Source organism: Lynx rufus, unplaced genomic scaffold, assembly GCF_022079265.1.
Source record: "Lynx rufus isolate CCGP_SWC_20201006 ecotype Redwood Valley unplaced genomic scaffold, mLynRuf1.p SCAF_8, whole genome shotgun sequence".
NCBI classification, from domain to species: domain Eukaryota; kingdom Metazoa; phylum Chordata; class Mammalia; order Carnivora; family Felidae; genus Lynx; species Lynx rufus.
Genome location: NW_025814896.1, coordinates 15,488,508 through 15,509,774, shown reverse-complemented (window position 1 = coordinate 15,509,774; position 21,267 = coordinate 15,488,508). Strand labels below are relative to the sequence as shown.

The 21,267-nt window shown below is 52.7% G+C and overlaps 1 protein-coding gene across 1 annotated transcript; it reads right to left on the bottom strand.

Moving 5' to 3' along the window:
- Positions 1 to 2,891: 2,891 nt before the first annotated feature.
- SDC4 (syndecan 4) lies at positions 2,892 to 20,500 on the bottom strand. The gene is made up of 5 exons (XM_047068941.1): positions 20,428 to 20,500; positions 8,816 to 8,954; positions 7,765 to 7,811; positions 6,739 to 6,937; positions 2,892 to 3,810 (listed from the first exon to the last, which is right to left on the bottom strand). The coding sequence occupies exons 1-5, from the start codon at positions 20,494 to 20,496 to the stop codon at positions 3,659 to 3,661; spliced, it is 606 nt and encodes a 201-aa protein (XP_046924897.1). The 5' UTR covers positions 20,497 to 20,500; the 3' UTR covers positions 2,892 to 3,658.
- Between the last annotated feature and the right edge of the window lie 767 nt (positions 20,501 to 21,267).

Below are 21,267 nucleotides of genomic sequence, written 5' to 3'. Positions count from 1 at the left end.
CCTAGCTCAGTTGCTCCCACATTCCTGGCCTGCAGACACTATGTGAGACAGTGGTCAGAAGCCCTGAAATTTGGGGATAATCTTACACGATAGATAACACAGGGGCCTTGTGGAGCTTCTGTCTCACCCAAAGATGGCGCTGATGAGAATGAAGTGCTTTCAGTGAGCACTTACAGTACTCTAGGCTCCGACCTACCTCCCTGTAGGCTGTTGGAGCACAAGGTAGCAGCTATTAAAAGCTGAAATCCCAAGTCGAAAGGTCATGACCCACAGTCTTCATCACCAACACAGACCTAACAGAAATTTCTGAGACAATGGAAATGCTCTGTATCTGCACTGACTGAGAGAGTAGTCAGCAGCTGCATGTGGCTACTGACCACTTGAGATGTGGCTAGCACAACTGAGGAACCGAATTTTCGTTTTTGAAAATGTGTTTAAATGGAAAGAGTCACCTGTGGCCGACAGCTACTATACTGGACGGCCCAGGTCTAACAGATGCAAAGACCTTCTGCAAGAATCAGGTTATAAAGAACAGGGAGCCCCACTCAAGCTTCACGGAGCTCAGGCAAACAAGGTGTGGCAGGGGCCCCGGAGACCAGTCTTGCTGCTTCAGTGGGGGGGGGGGGGGGGGTGTAGGTCCCAAGCAGCCTCTGGAGCCCAGATGCCTGGGTTCAAACCCCACCTCTACTGTTGGTAAACTGTGTCACTTTGGACAAGTAACCTCTTAGCTGTGGTGTCCCAATCCGTATAACGGGGATACTAACAGACCCTACCCTGTGGAACTGTTGTGCCGATTAAGTGGGTTCAGGTATGAAGCAGAGACGGCATGGGTTCTGGTACATGCATGTGACTCGAGGATTTGCTTCTACTAATTCCTCTGTATCCTTCCCCCGACCCCAGCCAAGCACTGGGTGATATGACACCAAAGGAAGACCGCCAAAACCCAAGGCCTTGGAATTAAGGTTTAACCCTGCAGATGAGCTAAGGGCAGGTTCCCCCCTTGGTAAAAAGGCTCTTACCAGGATTGAGAGAGGCATCAATGGGGTTTGTCCAGACCCGACTACTGCAGTGCTTGTAGAAGCCACGCAGGGGACACGAGGGAAGCAGGTAAAGACTGTGGCAAAGCAGAAAACCCACATCCAGACAGGATCCTCCCTGTCAGCAACTTTCAATTGTTGCCATGCAGCCGGAGAGGAGCCAAATCTTGAGTTTTTCCCAAAAGAAGCAGGGAATCTGGATTTACACTGGGAACATCCTCACTTCTATGGTTAGCATCTAATTCAAGGATTTTTGTGGGTTTCTTTTAAAGTTTATTTATTTTGAGGGAGAGATTGAGGGAGCCGGGGAGGGGCAGAGAGAAAGGGAGAATCCCAAGCCCCAACACGAGGCTCAATCCCACGAACCAGGAGATCATGACTTGAGCCTAAACCATGAGTCAGACGCTCAACTGACTGAGCCACCCAGGAGCCCCCACCACCCACCTTGTGTTTGTTTTCTAACCAGGTGCCATCTAAGCGCCACACCAAGTTAGGCATGACATGCCCCACAGGCCGCCAGGGGCACATTCTTTCTTTCCTCCTCTCCAGGCCCTTTCTTGGCTTCTTCTCTGCCTCCAGTGTCTGGCGCCCCAAAGGGCATTTGGTCAGGGCAATGATCTCAGGCTCCGCGAAGAGCAAAGGATACAGAACCCAGAAAGAAGGACTTCTTACAAACTTTGAAATGACAGAGACAAGCAATCTAGAAAGTACCAGGTTTTATTATCTTCTTATCAAAAAGAAAAAAATCAGTAACAGACAACAGTGTGAGGTGGCTACAAGAAGAGGTGCTCACTCCCAACATAGCCAGAGGGAAAGGGCATGGCAGGGGCGGGGGAGGGGAGCCCAGAGGACCCAGCCAGCTGGGGCCCCTGGCTTGAGGTGGTGAAGGGTGCGGGAGGCAAGGGCGACTCCCCCCTCCCCAGCCAGTGGGGTCAGGAGAAGACGCAGCCTGCACGGGCTAACTAACCCACCGGGCCTCCTCTTTGTGAAGGAAGGATCACAGATAAGCTCCAAAGCCAGCAGCCAGTCAGCCCTCCCCCATGCCCCCTTTGCCCAGGGAGACAAAGATCACCCCAGCAAGGCTGGGGCTGGGACTTGTTATACCAGTTCAGTTTCCTAGCACTGTGGTTCGACAGGTGGACACGGGCTCTACCTGCGTGCTCACCAGAGCAGCCACGAGCCACATGTGGCAAATGAGCACTTGAAATGTGGTTAGTGTAAATGAGGAATGAATTTTTTAACTTTATGTGATTTTAATTGATTTGAATAGCCACGCGTGGCTAGTGCTTACCATAATGGATAGGACGGCTCTCCAATGTTCTCTTAAATTTGGAGAAAACAGACAAAGGAACACCAGTTGGGCTCAAAGCAGAAGCTAGAAAGAAGGTAGAATTGTCTACCCTCAACGATTCCGGCCCAATCAGGAGAAGGCACCACGAACAGAGCGAGAGAAAGGCAAAAACCCACTCAGCCACACAAAACTCCACTCACTCAACCATCCAGCCAACGTCAAATGGGACATATCATGCTATTTCCTGAAAAAATATATTTATCTATTTTTCTAGAACCATGAATAATAATATATTACAAGAAAAGAGACACAAATATCCCACCATCCCCTACATCATATTTTGGGATCTGCTAGAAAACTATGTTTCGGCAACAGCCACTTCTTAGAGGAAGCAGCTTCAGAAAGGGCCAAGGTCATGAGCGGGAGAGTGTTAAGTATAAAAAAAAAATGGGGAGGATATTTAAAAGAGGAAAGAGAGAAAGAGGCCCTGTCTGAAGCTATAAATAGTAAAAAACAAAAAAAAAACAAAAAAAACAAAAAATTAATAAAAATCATATCTCCGTCTCCTCTCTCATTTCCGAGAAACAAAAACAAAAAACCATTAAATACAAACTTAGCAGGTACTGTGGAAAGTGCAAGAGAGCGGAGAACATCTTGATATCGGCACACTCTTGCCCAGGCAGAGGCTCTGCACCAAGGAATGAACCATTAGAAAAAAATACCCCGCTAAGAGTAGATTTACAAATACTTTGCAAATCCATTTCAGTATGTAACTTTCAGCTCTTCTCCCCACCCCCTCCCCCTCATAAAAAAGGCTGATTTCCAAAAGTCACTTGAGAGAGCCGAGAATGGCCCAAGGTATACCACAGACTCCTGTAGTGTGGTCACAAGTGCCCTTTGACGGACACATCAAGGTGCAGGTGGTTCTAGTTCCTTCTCCCAGCTCCTTTTCACAAGAGGGAAGGAGAAGGCCGCTGGGGGCCGAGCTCCAGCTTCAGAGGGGCTCTGGATGAGGCATGTTCAATATAGGCTCTAAGCTGGGCCCACATTCTAAAGTGGAAAATTAAGAAATGATCCAATCCCAGACCCGCCTTCAGCAAGGCCAGGCGTAACCCCATTTTTCTGCCGGGACAGTCGAGGCCCAGAGAATCAAGAAGAGGCAGGCAGGAACAGAAGATGATGCCTCTTCTGACGCTTAAAACATAATCACAGCTGGAGATGCTGACAGGTCAGTATTAGTTTGCCCTCCCCCTACCCTAATGTCCACCCTTCGAAATCCTTCTGCTTCCCTCCCTGCTGAGGTCCAAGCCAGTGTGCCCAGGGGGCTGCTTCAAGCATAGAACTCGTTGGTGGGGGCTTTTTTGTAGATAGGTTTCTTGCCCAGGTCGTAGGTGCCTTCGTCCTTCTTCTTCATGCGGTATATCAGCAGCAGGACCAGGAAAACAGCAAACAGGACGCCCACGCCACCGCCCACGATCAAAGCTGCGGAGGAAGAGACGGGAGAGCTGCGGGTCAGGACCTCGGGCACACTACCACTTCCCCCTAGTCGGCTCACTTACAACTAGACATCTTCACCCCTGCTGTCACTTGTGCTAGGTGTGACCTCGTGAACAAGACAGGGGGTCATCGGAGGTCACTGAAGACCACAGCGCCGGAGTGGCAAAGCTACCCTTCCAACCCACGCCTGCTGGAGCCCACAGCACCTTCCAAACACCAGCTTGACACCCCAGCAACAGCTCAGCACTAGCTGGGCCAGGAGCAAGCAAACCCGCAGGCCTGAAAACCAGCCTAGACAGTGCAGGCCTCAGAGCATCGCAGTCTAGCTGGCTCTGGGTACGCACACCTACACAGGCCTCCACTTCCACAGACAGGTGTGTACATCCTCTATACACACAGGTGTGTCCTACCAGACACAGCTCTAACACGGTGACACGGCCAGGCTGCTACGTCACTGACAGTTACAGACAGTGGTTTACGTTCCCGAGTTTCCAGCTCGGTGGTTAAGGCCTAGGTCCCACTCCCGTTACTCAGCACTGGGTATGTCATCAGGCAAGTGCCTTCATCTCGCTCATTGCAAACTGGAAATAAAAGTACCTTTCTCACACATCTGTCCTAGGATTAAATAAATTAATCCACCCAGAGTGCTTAGAACAATGCACAGCGTATGCTCAGTCCTTATGGATTGTAAACCTTTGTGGCTTTATGATCCGTGTCCCTAGCACCCTGAATTGGGCCTGGCACAACAGTGAGTGCTTAATAAATGACACTCACAGTTCAGTTCAGAGAGGAGCACTGCCTACGGGCACCTGCTAGCATCAGGCCGGTGCGCGCTGCTAACCTCAGGTGGGCAGCTGTTCTGCATCATGCCAGGTCGCCTGAAGGGCTCATTCCTGTTTGTTGAGGGGGCAGGGATATCTCACAGAATCCTTGCTGCGGCAGACTGAGTCCCCTAATTCGGTCTTACTAGGGCTAAGAAGATTAATTTTCCATCCCTGCACACACTCTGAATCTATGCACAGAATGAGGGCAGAGTGGCACAGGGGAGTCCAGTAAGGTTCCTTCTCAGCTAAAACTCATGAAAAAACAGCCACAAAGTGCCCCCAGGAAATACCAGAAAAAGCACAATGGAATAAGGTATCAACCCCATTCCTGTTTTTATCACCCTTCCCTCTGATGACCCCCGGCTCCTCTACTGGGACCTTGGTCTGTGCTGGAACCTTGACCCCACAGGGTCAGAAGGTTCAAGGGCAGTCTCAAAAGTGACTGCGGCCCTAGGTTTCAATACTAATGCCTAGTTTTGTGACTTTGGAAAAAAACTAATGCCTAGTTTTGTGATTTGGCTTCTCTGAGCCTCGGTTTCCTTACTTATAAGAGTAAAGACAGCCATACCTGTCTGATAGGGTCGTGGAGATTCAGGGGGGCACACGCAGCAGGTAGCACCTGGCAAGCACTTGAGAAACTCCCAGGTGCCATTCAGATGCCAACTAACACAGCAACGGAACTTCTCACATGAAGATCTTATGCTTGGATAATTCTCAACCGCGAGATTTAAGAGACGACTTAGCTTTGGTTCTGTCTCTTGCTTATGTGACCCAAGCAAGTGGTCTGCTTTCTCTGGGCCTTAGTCTCCCCGAGTTAAAAGACATGCTTGGCCTAGATCAGTGGTTTTTAAACTCTTCTTTAAAAGCAGCAGAACCCTTTGTTGGTGAAAGCAAAACCTTATGCTAACCCCACATATGCCAGCTAAAAGTGAAACTCTGTGGTTGAAAAAAGATGGGGGGAGGTTTTACCGAAGATTTTGAAGCTTAGAAGATCACAAGGTCTCTAAGGGCCCCTCTAGTTCTGATAGCACCACCACCCCCTCACACGCAAAAAGTAGCGAAGGCAAAGCAGAAAGAATAAATACTCGGGTCCCAGGAGGTCAGGGTCAAGGCTGAGCTGGGCCCAAAGTCACCTAGAGTTACATTCCCAGCCAGCCTTATCTGCAAGATGTAGGCAAGACCCTTATCTGTCCTGGATGGAGGCAGGACACAGGGCTCCCCCCCTTGTACCTCAAGACTCCGCGAAGGTGTTGGCCCAACTGGCTGTGGCTGTCCGGAGACAGGAGTAACCCAGACTGGGCCCAGGGCAGCCACTCGACAGGCTGCTTCATGAAGACCTGCCCTTGGCCTATAACATTTGGCCAGGAAGAGAGTTCTCTCTGACAACTCACCCCTGCCCGCAGCTTTGGAGACCCCCCAAGCTGCCAGGGAAGGAGAGAGCCAGCAGGCACTGCCCCAGCTGAAGGCCCCACAGCCAGGCTTGAAAGAGCCACTCCTAAAGCCCCATGAAGACTCAGTGACAGATTACACCAACAAATCAGAAAAGCCCTTTACGGTTTGCCAAATTATTTCAGATTCTCATTTTCATGGAGTTATTACACCAACCCGAGGAGGTAGCATTGTACCCATTTACGGAGGAAGAAATGGAGGCTCACATCCTCAACTGAGGCTGGAAAGCTTCTCAGCCAAGATCACGAGGCTGTCAAGTGACAGAGCAGGAGGGAGGGAAACCAGCCCAATCCAAAGGAGTCTCTGTGCTTTTGAGGGAAGTTAACCTTGAATAAACTCCCTAGATACCAATCCCAGGTTACGAAAATGCTTTGAAAACAAGACAGAAGGACTTAACGGCCAGTGACTGACTCCTAGCTGTTCTTTAAAAGACTCTGATATGCAATTCTCCTCCCCCTCCACCAGGCTGCTCACCCAGTCAGAGCCACCCCTTACGACTACGGTGTAGTCCTTGAGGCTCCAGGGCACCCTGTGGCTAGAAGGAAGGGGTACCAAGAAGCCCAATGTGCCAGAGGCATCCCTGTCTGCAACACTGCCTCCCAGTCCTCTCCCCCTTCAAAGTATCTCGTGAGGACCTTACCCGCCAGAACCTCTGTCCTCTCAAAGATGTTGCCGCTCTGTGTGGCACTGGACATGGACACCTTGTTAGACACATCCTCGTCCCCTTCAAAGGGTGAGATCCTCTTGGGGATGACCTCATTCTCCTCCAGGTCCTTGGCTTCGGTGGGGACCCAGCTCCCAGGCCCTGCCCTCTCAGGGATATGGTTATCTAGAGGCACCTGGATGGGGCAGAAGGAGGAGAGATGAAGACTCAGTGTGCTTTGCGGAGGGACCCAGGGCAGGGACAGGAACATTCAGCCAGGGAGGGAATCTGCTTCCGCCATCTTGCCGGATGAACCATGTGGTCCTGGAGCTGAATTCAGCACCAATCTCTCAACAATTATGCCATCAAAGGCTTACCCTCAACCTTTCTAGTGGATCTGTCCCAAAAGAGGAATGAACGTGACCGAGGGTACAGGGAAGCAGGTGTTACCACTCACTGCTGGTCAGTGGGGATTCTAGAATCACCACCCTGGAGGGCGGTTGGGCAAAACTATAGAAAGTGCTTGCCCTTTAAGGCAGCAGCTTTGCCTCTGGGACTCTATCCCAAGGAGCTAATCAGAGATTTGAGTGAAAGATGCTTGCTGTGGTGGTATAATTTTAGAGTATCAAAAAATCATAACTTTTCCATCAATAAGGGGAAAATAATGAACGATGATTATGCAGCCTATAAAAATGAAAAAGAACACTTAATTATGTGAGGAAGCAAACTCGTGCCCACTTTAAGTGAAAAGTGCAGCACACAAGACTGTATATATTATTTGATATTAATGCTGGGAAATACCTAGAAATGCACAGAAAAGGTGCTGGAAACACATCTAAGTGTTGACAGTGATTATCCCTGCAGGAAGGATGGCCTACCCACAGTCGTGCCTGTCCCTAAGGAGCCAGGGCCACCAATACAAGCTTTCTTGCAGAGTGAGGTCAGACCCTCACTTATGGGCTCCTCTCAACAGGTGTCACAGCGGAGCAAATGGGGAGAGGCAAAAGCATGTTAACTACTCACCAAGGGTTGGATTACTTCCGGGAAGATCTGGGGGTCCTCTGAGTCATCTGTAAAGTCAGAAAAGCTGTGTGAACATTTGTCCTTAAAGTACCTTCCCCTTCTTCAGCCATGGCTGGTGGGAGTCCTACCTTACAAGCAGCCCTCAAATGCTCAGTGTACAGTAAGTGACCATTCCCACCCCAGCCTCAGTCACCTCATCTGTAAAATGGGGCTCTCAAGACCTTACTCCCCGGTTCTTTCACAAGGATGCCAGGCAGGTAGCTGAGCAGATACTCTGTCAGCTCCAAACCCTTGCTCTGGAATGTCTGGATCAGGGACCAAGAGCCGGTTAGAAACGCAGAATTTCAAGGCTCATAGAATCAGAGTCTGCATTTGAACAAGAGCCCCAAGGGATTCCTTTGAGATGACTCTAGATTGTAACATTAAATGTTAGAAATCGCAACATTAAAATATTTACTGAGTGCTTAGCATGTGCCAAGATCCAATCCCCAACTCACTGAGAGGCAGTTTGAACTCAAGACTATGGGACTCCAAAGCTCAAACTTCAAAGATCACACCATCCTGCACATAGGAGTCACTGAAGACCATGAACCGGCCTGGCCCCTGGTCCAGCCCCCAGAGGCCTGGGCCCCTTCACACACTCCCATCCCCCTCTGAAGCAGGGGCTTGTTCTCCACCCATACTTCTGCCCACACATGCTCCCAGGCTTTGGAGCTGGCCCTTCTCCTTCTCACAAGAAGAAAACACTATCAGTTCTTTCCAGCCCCACCCCCACCAGGCCTCCAGCCACAGGCAGACAGGTCCAGGCTGGTGCTCAGAAAACCTACAGCTACAAATGAACTCAAAGCAACAAATAACCCGCCCAAGGAGGGTTGCCAAGGGGTGGAAAGGCTTGATAGTTACTTTTGTTTCCCCTTTGAGAGGGGAGGAGCTCTGCTGGAAAACCCCCATACAAATCCAAGTCTCAAGACATGCTCACCCCTCTATAGTCTGTGAGGCCACTTTCCCTCCAGCCCCATGACCTCAAGCCTGCCCACCACACCCTCCATACCCAGATCTCCAGAGCCAGACAGCTCAAAGTCATCGGGCTCCTGCCCAGGCCCCCCGACATCCTCATCATCTGGGAGGGCTCCAGAAAAGTATCGGCCTTCTAGGAGGTCTTGGGGGTCGATGACTTCGGTCTCTCGGATCTAGAGTGAAAAAAGGAGTTACGTCAGCCACTTCTGAAGACACATCAGTGGCCCCCTGGCGCTTGACAACAGCCCCTGAGCCCCAAAAGGCAATGAAGTGGGCATTCGGTAAGGTAACCTGGGGTGCTGGAAAGTAAGCAGGCCAGGACCTGGAGACCTGGGTCCTGCTCTCCTCCTGGCCCCCTAACTTGCTGTGTGACCTTAGGCAAATCTCTTTCCCATCCTGGGCTAATAAAAATAATAAAGTTGGTAATAATCAGAACATTAAACATTACTAGGTACTATTTACTATAAGCAATTACTACGTGCCAGCCCCTGTTCTTATTAACTCCAAAGGCATGTCTTTAACCTCATTTTACAACCAAGGAAACTGGGCGTTTCCCTCTGACACAAGTAGCGGGTGGAAGAAGGAGGCTTCCGCGTCAGGCTGCCTGACTGCAGGAGCCACACAGGCTGGAGGGTAGGACACTCTAGGGTTCTAGGGCGCAGACACAGTCACCACTGATTTGCCTGTGGCAGGGAGAGGGCTGCTGGCCCTGGTCTTTCCCAGTCCAGAACACCTTTCCCAGCTGAGTCAGACTGGGCTGGGACAGACAGGGCTGGCTCACCCACACCTCAGGGAGGCCTCAGTCCAGGTGCTGCACAGACCTAGTGACTCACAAATACACGAGCACACTCTCATATCCAGCTTTATAAGCATCTCCCACAGGATCTGTTCTGTACCAGCACAGAGTGGGGCACCATCCACTCCATCACCCACAAATGTCCTTGGTCCCTACCCACGGGGACCCAGTCTAGGACATCACAGCAGAATCTTAAGCCTACTTCCACTGAGAAGCTTTCCAAAGGAAAGTATCAAGGTCCAGGGAGGCAAAGACTTTCCCAGGGTCCTACAAGTACGTCAGCTACTCTCTCTGTTCCCATCTCCTAGAGCTCACAAGGGTAGGAAGCATTCTGAATGCTTACTGCCATTCTCCTTAGCTCTGGGGCGACAGAGCTGTTCCCACAGAACAGCAGTCCTGGGCAAAGTTTTTTTTTTTTTTTTTTTTTGCTAATTAACTCAAATATTAAAGTCCCTACTTTTGCCAAAAGAGATTGGGTTTCATGAAGTTCCATACACACCCCTCCTCAAAACATTCTCTTCTTCTTTCCCAAAGCCCCTGCCTGTAGGAGACTGGGGCTCTGCTCAGAACCACGGAAGCCAGGGAGGTCCTGTCCCTTCCATCTCACAGAATTGGACAGAATTCGAATGCTGAACAGGGCAGTGACTTGCCCAAGGTCACGAGGCTGAGTTAGCTGCACAGCTCAGAATGGAGAGGAGAAGTCAGGTCAGGTCTCTCTTTGACTGCCCCAGGCTGTCCTTCACCTGAGGGAGACTGCCAGGGACTCAGGGGAGCCCGAGAAGGAATATCTGTTCCCAGGACAAGGTAACCATTGCAGGTGAGGCCCGGGCTCCTCCTGTACTTCCTCCGGGGGCTTCTGGGGAGAGGCGGGCAGAACCTGACTGTCATGCCCTCTTCCACCCACCGGAAGGGCATGTGCTGGATTCCCGGAAAGGAGCAGGGTCAGACCAGGGGGAAGGCAGTGGGCACGCAGCCCTCTTCCACCGGATGAGAGAATCTTCGCTGAATACTTGGCACACACGGGGGTGGGGAGCCAGAAGGGGTTAAGCCCTGGTCGGGATGACTTCATGACTCGGGAATCAGGAGCTGCTGAGCTACTAGTGCTGGAACTCCAGCCCAGCCCCCGCACACAGCCCCACAGCCCCGTGCCTGTGGCTTTAGCTTGGCGGCTCCTCCGGGAGGGCTCCGAGGTGGTTGCGAAACTGTCCCTAGGGCGAGGTCCCTGCCGCAAAGCAAATTCCCCCAGGCCCAGATTCTGAGAGCAGGACCTCCGAAGCACTTAGCCTAAAGTAGGTCCTCCTGATAGATTTTTGCCCAAGGTCACATTGGTAAAAAGTGGCCACACTGGACCAGAACCCAGGCATGGGTCACCTGAGCTTTTAACCACACACACAAGAACACCTGCATGAACATACGCGTCCATAGAGTGCCTGACCACCCGAGCTAGGAGGGAGCCCTGCTGCGTGGAGGTCAAATCCAGCCCAGGAGAGAAAGAAGGTAGTTCAGCCAGTGGTCAACCAAGCCTGGAGACCAGACTGGCTGTGGGAGTCTGAGCTCCAAGTCCTCAAGTCAGGGGCTGGGGTCCCAGCACTGGGTGGCTTCAGGCAGAGACCTTCCCCACCCCTGGTCCCCAGGAGTCACAGAATGTTGTTTCTACATCTTGCCTTTCTTTGGGTGTGTGAAAGTGCTAAGGGGTGCTTCAAAACTCCTGGGATTAGCATGCTGTCTGGCTCAGAGTTACCACTTCAGTTTCACAGTAGCTAAAGGAAGGCTAAGAGAGGAGGCAGGCCCCATCAGCACTGAAACCCAGATTCACTCCCAGTTCAGCCCTCACCCTTCCCTTTTATACCAGGTTCCTGGAGAGGATACACTTGTCTAAGGTTGAACCAGGGGCACAGGAGGCATCAGACCCGGTCAGATACCTATTTCAGGGCTCAAGACTGCATTAGAGGAGCCAACGCTTCCTTCTCCAGCAAGTCACAAGTCACGAGGCCCGGGGGGCAGGGGGCATGCTCAGGGAAGGACACAAGAAAACAAAACCTTCAACTCCAGAAGCATCTTCTCTGCCCCTGACTCCCGACAAGAGAGAAATTCCCCAGTGGGAACCCTTTAAGACGAGGCCAGCAAGAGAGGACCAAGCTCCATGAGACTGTGGGCAAGCATCCCTTCATGTGCAGAGGGGCAGAGGGGAGGGAATGCCAACAGCCCTCCCTTGCCTCACCCACTTTGCAGACAAGGCCCATTCAGTCAGGGTGGCTTTGAAGAAGCCACCAGGCCACCCAGTAGCCAAGCCCAGCCCTGACCAAAGAGGGACCCCACCCTGATCCCAGCCGAGCTTACCCCACCTGTTCTCCACTCACCCCATCCCTGCCGGGGGAATGTGTGTTCACGTGTGTGTGCACGCACAGGCACCCTCTCTGGGCCCTCAGGCCTCCCTTCTCCCAGAGCACAACAGAAATCACCAGCAGAATAAGGCAGTGGGCCTGGGTCTCACAGACCCTGTCTACCCCAGGGCTGGTGGACACCTGGGATGAGTGCCTGGGGACTGAGATGCTGGACGCCTCCCCAGATTATCCCCCGAAGAGGGGGCAGGTGCTGTTTTGTTCTAAAGGAACTAACACCTGCCAGTAGAAAGTATCTGAGGCCACTGAGCCCAATGGTCTCATTTTATAACCCAGCAAACAAATTAAAAGACAAGGGACTTTGCCAAGGTCACCCAAACTGTTGGCAGCAGGGCTGGACTTAGAAGCTAGGTCTTCTGGCTCCAGGCTGGAGTTGTCCTCCCTCCCTGCTTCAAGGGTCTGGGCTGCAAAAGTAAGGGTCTCAGCAAACTCACAGGCTGCAGCTGTCACTCCAGTCCTTATGCTATAAGCATGAAAAGAAGCTAGGAAAAGGTTGCCAACCCCACCCCAAAGTCCTACAGCTTCCGTCACCAGGGAAAAGCACAGGGGCTGGGGTGACTAGCTCAAGTATCCACGATGTGCCAGGCACCACGCGGTGCTCTTCCCTATGAACTCATTTTACTGGCACGAGTCTTGTAACATGTTTGCAGGAAATTGAGGTGCGGGGGAGTCATTTATCCGAAGCCACACAACTAGAAAGCAACAGAGCTGAGATTTGAACCTAGATCTTTCTCAAGACCACGCCTCAGCTACAACCAGACTTCTCACTGCTACCCCCGAGTCACCTCTCCACCCCAACCCCACAGTGCCAGGCCAGGCTCCACCAAGGAGCAAACAAAGGTGAAAGTGATATTCAACAAAAGAACAAAAACTTGGCTGGGGCAGCAGGGAGTTCAGGGTCAAGGCCTGGTTAACCAAGAGCTGGTGGGAGGAAAAGAGGGAGGAGAGCCCCCCACACCCACCTCCTGCCCCCAGGCTCCTCCCCAGCAGAGGCAGGGTCAGGGACACATTTGACCCTTCTTTCAGGAGGTGAGACCAGAAGGACAACTGGGCAAGCCAAATTCAACAGGGAGTGGCAAGGACACTGGACTCCAACTACTGAAGCCACCTGTTATCCGGACAGGAGATCCCCAGAAGGGGCCGTTGGTTAGTCACTGCTTTCCCCCACCCTGCCTTTTTGAAGGACCAGATATCCCCCAGGGTGAGCAAACCCAGGAGCCACAATCAGCTCTACACCTCGCCAGAAACAAAGGATGCCCATCAGAAGAGTGGTTACCCACAAGCAAAGCACAGTCTGGCCATGACCACTTCCTAACTCCAGGAACCTTGGGGTATACTGAACCCTGAACCCTTAGTTTTCTCTCTTGGTAACCAGGGCTAGGAGTATCCTGCAGGACGATGACGATTAAGTGAAATGCATTAGTGTGTGCAGGGGACCCAGCATATGGCCCAGTACACAGCAGGTGCTCATTGAGTAGTAGCTATTGTTAATCCCCACCTGCCTTCCTTCTGGCTAAAGGGATTAGTGGTCAAAGGGTCAGAGAGACCTGGAAAAAGCTATAGAAGCAGTTCCATTGCTAGAAAGGTGGTCAGTGGATTGGGGGGGGGGGTTGCAAATCATGAAGGGACATAACCCTGTAATGAGTATTCATTTTGCTTCTGAGACCAGAGACTTTTCAACAACCAATCAGGTCCCTGGAGACTGCAAAGGACCCAGAGATGGGCAGAGACCTGCTCAAGGTCACACAACTTGGAGCACCTGTCGTAAGAAGATAGAGTCAGAGGAAACTGGGTTGTGTTTTTCCAAAAGGAGTGAATGGCAGTGACCAGAGATGCCTGACATTCTACTTGGGGATCCCAGAGTATTTCCTGACCTGCCCTGAGGATGAAAAAAAATATCCAGAAGGCAATAAGAAACCACACACCAATCCACAGCCTGGCACTCTGGTAACTGAAGGGTTAAGCCAGGTCTGGGAGTAGGGGTGGGGCTAGGGTGGGGGTTCGAATGTCAGCTCTGCCCACTCCAAGGTCAGGTTACTCTGAACACAATCACACAGGAGACAAGCCAGGCCTGGCACAGCCAGCAGCCAACTTTTCACCAACCCCCCCCCAGGGCAGCCAATTCCACAGCGAGGGCTCCAGGATCCTGGGGTGCAGCTAGGAATGGAGGCAGAGGTGGGAGCTTCTGCAGCTCTGGACACCCCCCTGACGGCAGCTGATGCAGCACCCTTGCCACTAACTCCTTTGTGGATCTTGGGAGATTCCCTCCCTGGGCCTCAGTTTCCCCACCTGTAAAAGACGGTTCTGGAACAGACAAGCCTCCCTCTGTCTCGAGGCCTGGTAACCAAGCCGGGCACTGCTCCGATTACCGCTGGAGACAGGCGGGAGGGGGCTGGCTCCCTGAGGGCTGCAGAGACAGAGGTGCATTGAAGCTGGGGCTTGTAATCTAGGCAGCAGATCCGAAGTCCCTGCTGGATCTGCGGGCGGGGACATAAACAAGCCTCCCGTGTTCTCAGGAGCAGAGTCGATAGCCTCTAGTCTAGGCTGATTAGATCAGCACTAGGTGCTGGCTTCCTGCCCCTTCCCAGACTCCCTGCTGTGCACCCCCGCCCCCCACTCGGAGAAGCCACTGCTCCAGACCTAGTGGGTCTGTCCCACAGACGTTTCCCAGCCAGTCCCTACCCCACCCCCCTACCCCGGGCAAGGAGTGTCCCCACTGCCTGTGACCGGCCATGGGTCATCCCTGCCCCCACGCCCTGAGGTTCCAGTGGTACAGCCAGTCCCACAGGCCTGGCTGCAACCAGCGGCTCCACCAAGTCACTGTTTCCACACATACCAGCCTCTCCCTGCCTCCCCTTTCCATTACCCCAGGTGTCACCTGACTACCAGCCTCCTCTACTGTGCCAGAGAAAACTGGGGCAGCAGAGTTCTGGGCCTGCAGGGTGGGGGAGGAGAGAGGCAGAATAAGGAGGGGGGGGGGCGCTGAGTAGGAGGGACTGGCCAGAGGGTGGGGGTGGTGAGTAACCAGGGGCACAGAGGTGGTGAAAAGTAGCAGGGATAGACTGGGCAGGGGACTGCAGAAGGCCAAAGCTGGGAAGAAGTGCTCAAATCACAGAGTCATCTCCTGGGGACTCCTGGAGCTCTCCGGTAAGGATAAAAAGTTCTGAACCCCGAGAACTGTAACCATCAGTCTACATTTTTCAGTGTGCACACAGATACCATCTCCCTGAAGCCAACATCCAGCCAGGTTAAGAACCCTGGTCTAGCCGCTAATGATAAACCCAGACCAAGCCAGCACTTTACAAGTTTGCCAAACACTTTACAGGTTGAGTGACACAGGTGTTTTGTAGAGGACACATCGGTGAAGTGACTTATTAACTAACTGCATGTCCCGGGGTGAGCAGCAGAGCTGGGATGGTGACTCAGGTTTTTGTGGCTGTGAAATGCACCCACTTCCAGTCACCCTGCCTCCAGCAGACAGGGCCAAAGGGCCTGGCCAGGTGCAGGAACACGCCTGAAGGTCACTAGTGAGTTAATAACAAACCAGCTCAAGAAGCCAGGTTTCTAGTCCTTCTGGAGTTAAATCAGGCCCCAACTGTTGACACGGGCCTTCACCTCCCTCTCTAGGCACTGTGCACTGCAAGTGTATGAAAACTGGCTTTTCAGACACTGTACCTTCCTGCCCACTACCACACCCCCACTCCTAGCCCAGAGCGCAGCTTGCAATTCACTCAGCCTCAGTAGGACTAGAAACTCTGCCCCTCCAGCTCAGGAAGGGTGACCCCCTTCTGGACAGTGTCTAGGTGGTCCCATACCCTTAGCAAACCCTGCCATCACCCAGCAGGCTGCAGACTGCTCAGCAAAGGGTTCCTACAAATCTTGGCGGGAGGGGTGGGGCCGCTGAGAACTGGTTCTTGTTTAAATATGAACCCATCTGATAATTAGCAAACAGCCCACTTCTAAAACAAACAAACAGGAGATTTGAACTCCATCAGCCCCACCCTCGACTCCTCCCTTACCACCCTGCAGCTGTTGGGGAGTGGGAGGGAAGAAAGTGTTCCAGGGGCCATGGTGGGGCGGCGGGGAGTAGAATCCTCAAAGGCACAGGGCCACCTGGCATGGCTGACATGTCTGTCACACAGAATGCGGCCTCCCTACCAGGCACTCACTGCAGCCTTGTCCCCTCCTACCAGCCCCACCAAAACCCTGATCTTCTTACCCACCAGGAAGCAGAGGCTGGGGAGACTGGGTGACATGTCCAAAGCCATGTAGCTAGGAAGAGGTGGCCTTCACACCTCTGAAGTTAGGTCTGCCTAACCCCAAGCCACTGTTCCAGTGCCCTCCTGCCAGTTCCAGGAAGTAAGGGGAGAGGAGGACATCAGACAAGTCAGAGACTCCTGGGGTCCAACCCCATCTAGACTGTATACCAGCTCTGCTCTAGGAGCTCAGAGCAGTGGCAGCTTCAGTTCTGCTTCAAGGGAAACAAACAACTGGCTGAATTCACACCCTGTCAAAGTCCACACGGACGGGGCACTGGGAAGGTCTGAGGCCTAGTATTAACATTTCCTGGGCATCCCCTCAAAGGCCCTGGACATTGAGACGCTGACTATCTTTAATAGGCTCTCAGGGGACAAGGTAAAACTCTGGAACCCATTCCAACACCCTCATCAGAGCCATCCTACTAGCCAAGAGGCTGAAAGGAAATGGGTAACTCAGGCCAGCCACCGCTCTCCTCCAGTGACTCACAGGCCCAGTCCAGCCCCTTCCCCCAATTTTAAATGGTCATTTGGAAATCACACCCACCAGTCCAGGAGGCTGAGAACAACTAGCAGCCAATTCCTCCCAAGAAGGAACTGGGGCGGGGAGCCCAGCCTGGCTCTCCCAGCTCCTCATTCAGGGCGGCCCTGCACTCCAAGTCCTTGCAAAAGCCTTCTGTTTCCAGGAGCTGGGGATGGCAGGAGCTGAATGTCTCCACCCCCCAGCTCTTCTCCTCTTAGGTTCTTTACCAAGGGGGCCAAGAAAGCTCCCCTCCCCCCATCAGTGTGTTTTCAGGGCAGGGAGGACCCTTGGGAGGGTTTTGGTCCTACCTCCTTACTATAGAGTTGGGGACACTGAGACCCAGAGATAGGGCATACGTGCTTCCAATTCAGGAAGTAGAACCCAAGGTATCTTCCTTCAAAGCCAGCCGGAATTTCTCATCTGGAATGTTCTCAGAGGAGGCTCAAACCAGACACCTTGTATTATCAGAGACCTGGTTCTGACCTTGGCAAGCCACTACCTTCCTCTGAGCATCAGTTTCCTGTATAAACGGAGATAATAAAACCTACCTCACGGTTTCCCTGGAAGGCATTCACGTTAGTGATAAATTACCTCAATGCACCCTTTCGAATGAAGTTACACACATGAATTTATTCATTCATGCAAATATTTCCTGCGTACTAAGTAAGGGGTAAGTATTTCGCTGAAGATGAATAGGGCAGAATTCCCCACTGGGTGTGTGTGGGTGGGAGTGGTGTGTGTGGTAGGTTTGGGGGGGATGGATATGAATAGAATACTTGAGCTGAAAAGGGCAATCAAGGTCATTTGTTTCAAACCCCATTTTACAGATGGGGGACATCAAGCTCACAGAACCCTCTAAACCATGGCCCAAAATAGGCTCTTTAGTAGCTCTCTAGGCTTTTAAGAATTCCACAGAGCTCTCACTGACCACTCAAGGGTCCTAGATCCTCTGGGCTTCTGCCCCACTCCTACCTCAGGGCAATCAAGGAGAGAATTTTCAAGGAGACCGAAAACATCTCTAAGCTAAAGTACATTTCCCCAGAACCCACTGGGCCTGGTGCCACATCAGAAGGCTGTGCCTCTGGGCAGCAACCCCTCTGGAGGGGTCCAGCTCCCCAAACAGGGCTGCCTTTAATTGGCTAGGGAAGGAGTGGCAGGAAGGCAGTTCAGGGGAATGCTCCCAGCTGGACAGGAAGAACTGGTTTGGGATGGCAAGTCCCATAGCCAGGGAAGAGGCTGTCTGCTCAGCCTGGGTTCCCTTCCCAAAACTTGTGGCACCAAGCCCTTAGGGTGGGGGTAGGGTATCACCCAAGGGGAGGGCAGGCCTTTGGCTTAAACCTAAACTTGGAGAGGGGCCTCAACAGCACTATCGGAGATGGACCTCAGTTCCCTCATCTGTAAAGTGGGCATAATATAATCCCGAGATGCTGGGTTTTTTTGTGAGGATAAAATGCCCCAGACCTAGCATGTAGAAAACTCAACAAATCATAACTGCAATTAGCAAATCCCTTCTCCCAGGGCCTGTTTTCTCCACCTGCAAAAAGAAAAAGGAGGGCCTCCATTACATCTATCCAACTATGACTAGGTCTGATTTTTCCGGCCACAATCTTGGAAGGAAGGGGGTGGCGGAGGCAAAAGGGGAAGCCCTGTGACCCAATTAGAGGTGGAAGGTCCCTGACATTCACCAGGAAGGGGAGTGCTGAGGTCAGGATGAGAGCCAGATACCTCTCTCAGGAAGCAGCTGCTAGGGCCTACTTCTCCCCCAGCTGATGGGTCACCGTGCGAGGGCTGACACAGCTGCCCTCCCCCAAACCATATCCTTCTGACTGCCCCCAGGACACAGCTGTCTGCTCCTCACCCTGAAGCACCTGCAGACTCAGCAGCCTCTGAACTGAGACTGCCATGTGACTGCCCATGCAGTGACCTCACGACCTCCTGGGTCTTTCTTTTTTCCCCACACTGTCCAGGCCAACAGGACCCAACATGGCATTCCTCTGGAGGTCTCCCCAGTTGCTGGACTCAACACATCTTTCAGGGCCTAATTTAGAGCACTGTACCAGGGAGCAGCAGGTGTAGGTTGGAGTCTTGGCTCAGACACTAACCTTTTGGTCTGGCTGCCCTTAGTTTGGGGAAGTCATCACCTCACTCTGGTCTCCTGTTTCCTGCCACCTCAGAATTCGTTGAGGCCGGCCAGCCCCAAATCTCAACAGATTCAGGGCCGCCACTCAGAAAGCATCACACTGCAGCTCATCATAAGAGCAGGAACTTGGACACCTGGCTGCCTAAATTTGAATGACTCAGCCCCTGATTAGCTGTGTGACCTTGGGTAAGTTAGCTAACCTCCTCAGCCTCAGGACCAATTTAAGAACAGTAAACAGCAGGGTTGTTGTCAGAATTAAGCAAGTTGATAGGACATTGGAACAGCCATTAGAAAGCTATTAGAACATCATAAGGCACACCATAAGCACTAAATGTTTGCTATCATCACTGAATGCCTGCAATCGTGCTGGTGGGTTATTATCAGGATCTCACGGATTCCCCAAAAGAAGCCTGCCAGGCACAAAAGACTTCCCCCGCCCAAGCCCAGAGAAACAGGAGCCCCATAAAAAAATCTGCAATGATTAAACTCCACAGACTTGCTGCTTCTAAAAAGGGGGGCTTAATTAAGGGAATCAAGGGGGCAAAAAATGGGGTTCTTGGAGGACAGACAGACCCTCCCAGCAATTCCTGCTCCCCCAACTTCCCAGATGAGATTGCCATCCTCCTCCCCCACACTGGTGGCAGGGGATGAATGGAGGTTCTGGTGGCCCAGGACTTTGTAAAATAGGGCAGGGACCAGAGAGCAGTGAGAAGGAGAGCTTCTCTGGGCTCACTGAGGCCCTCTGTCCCCCACCCCCCTTCACCCTACTCAAGGTGGGTACTCCAATTTCCCTTCTGCAGTTCAGCAGAAATAAACAGCATTCTCGAAGAAAGCAGAGGCTCAACTCTTGGTGAAGTGCTGACCCCAAACCATCCTTCCCGTCTGCCCTTGGAAGATCAGAGCCCCAACTTTGGAGGGGCCCTACAGAGGCACTGGCCATCTCCTGCCGGGCTCCCTCCTGCCATTGTACAGATGGGGAAACTGAGACTCAGAAGGGGCAGGGCTTTACCCAAAGTTACAAGCCCAGTGGCGGGGTTGGGGCCAGACCTGAGGTCAGGGTTCAGTCCTTCATTCCCCGGTGTGTGAAACAAGGTTCCGCACAAGCCTCCTCCTTCCCCCTTCCGAGTACGCTGCCCCTCGTGCCCAGGCCCTATCGGATTCTAGAGCCGCCGCTCTGGGCGCTTACGGAGGGCGTGCAGGGGGATCCAGGGCCCCAAGATCACCAGGGGAGGGCGAGAGTGTGGGGGAGAGAAGAGGTGACACCGGCTTAGTCACGTCCGAGCCTGGAGCGCGCGGCGGGGCCGAGGCCAGGGGAGGCGGGAAGAGCAACAGGCTGGGGCGCACGTTCGCGCGCGGGAGCCACCCCGGCCCGGAGCCTCCCTGTGACCCGGGAGCCAAGTTTTCCAGCAAAGTTTCCCCGGCCTCGGCGTCTAGTTGGGGGCGGTGCAGACCCCTGCGGCCCCCCTAGCCCGGGCCCCCAGGAACAAAGGAGGCACCAGGCCGCCCTCCGGGGATCCCCAAGCACCTACCGACTCGGTGGCAGCGGCAGGGACGCCCACGAGGAGCAGTAGCAACGCGAGCAGGCGGGCGGAGGCCATGGCACCGCGGTCCGCAGAGGGCGCGCAGGCAAGTGGTTCGGCCGGGCGCGCGGCCCCTCTTATAGGCGGCGGCCGGCCCCGCCCCCGGCCCCGCCCCGCCGCCGCACCCCGCCCGGAATTCCCCTGCGAAAGCTGGGCCTCGGGGCACTGGGCCCGCCCACGCGGCTGGAAACCCCGAGGGACCGGCTCCCGATCTACCCCGAGTTCCTGTCCCCTTTATTTCTTTGCTTTCCCCCCAGACTGGCCCCCAGAGATCACTGTGTCTAACCCCATTTCATACTTGGGGGAAACTGAGACCTTCGATGGGAAGGACTTGCCCAGGGTCTTCAGTTTAGACCCGCGCTCCTTGAACCGGGTACACTCCCTTCCGAGGATAAGGAAGACATTCCAAATGGGACGTGGACTTGCGTAGCCTTAAGGGGTCAGCACAATTTTTCTGTAAAGAGCTAAATGTTTTAGTCTTTGCGGGCCATTCGGTCTCGTGTCATGCTCCAACTCTAACACAGTAGCTCAAAATCAGCTACAAATACTTGCAAGAAAGAGAGTGGCTGTGTTCTAATAAAATACTATCTTTGGAACAGTGAAATTTGTATTTCATATCATTTTCACGTGTCACGAAATATCATTCTTGTTTTGATTTTTTTTCCCCAACGATCCAAAAATGTAAAAACCATTCTTAGCAGCAAGCTGAACAAAAACAACCGATGGGCAAACTTTTTGGCTTGAGGATGGCTGACCTGTTTTAAAGGATTCGTTTTCCTGATTTTGAAT

What these genes read in the sequence shown, in the direction of transcription:
- SDC4 (XM_047068941.1), bottom strand. Translation starts at nt 20,496, where the DNA reads ATGGCCTCCGCCCGCCTGCTCGCGTTGCTACTGCTCCTCGTGGGCGTC. An exon ending in CTGCCGCTGCCACCGAGTCG is followed by an intron (nt 8,955 to 20,427) that starts GTAGGTGCTTGG and finishes TTTTCACTCTAG; the next exon opens with ATCCGAGAGACCGAAGTCAT. An exon ending in GTCTGGCTCTGGAGATCTGG is followed by an intron (nt 7,812 to 8,815) that starts GTATGGAGGGTG and finishes CTGACTTTACAG; the next exon opens with ATGACTCAGAGGACCCCCAG.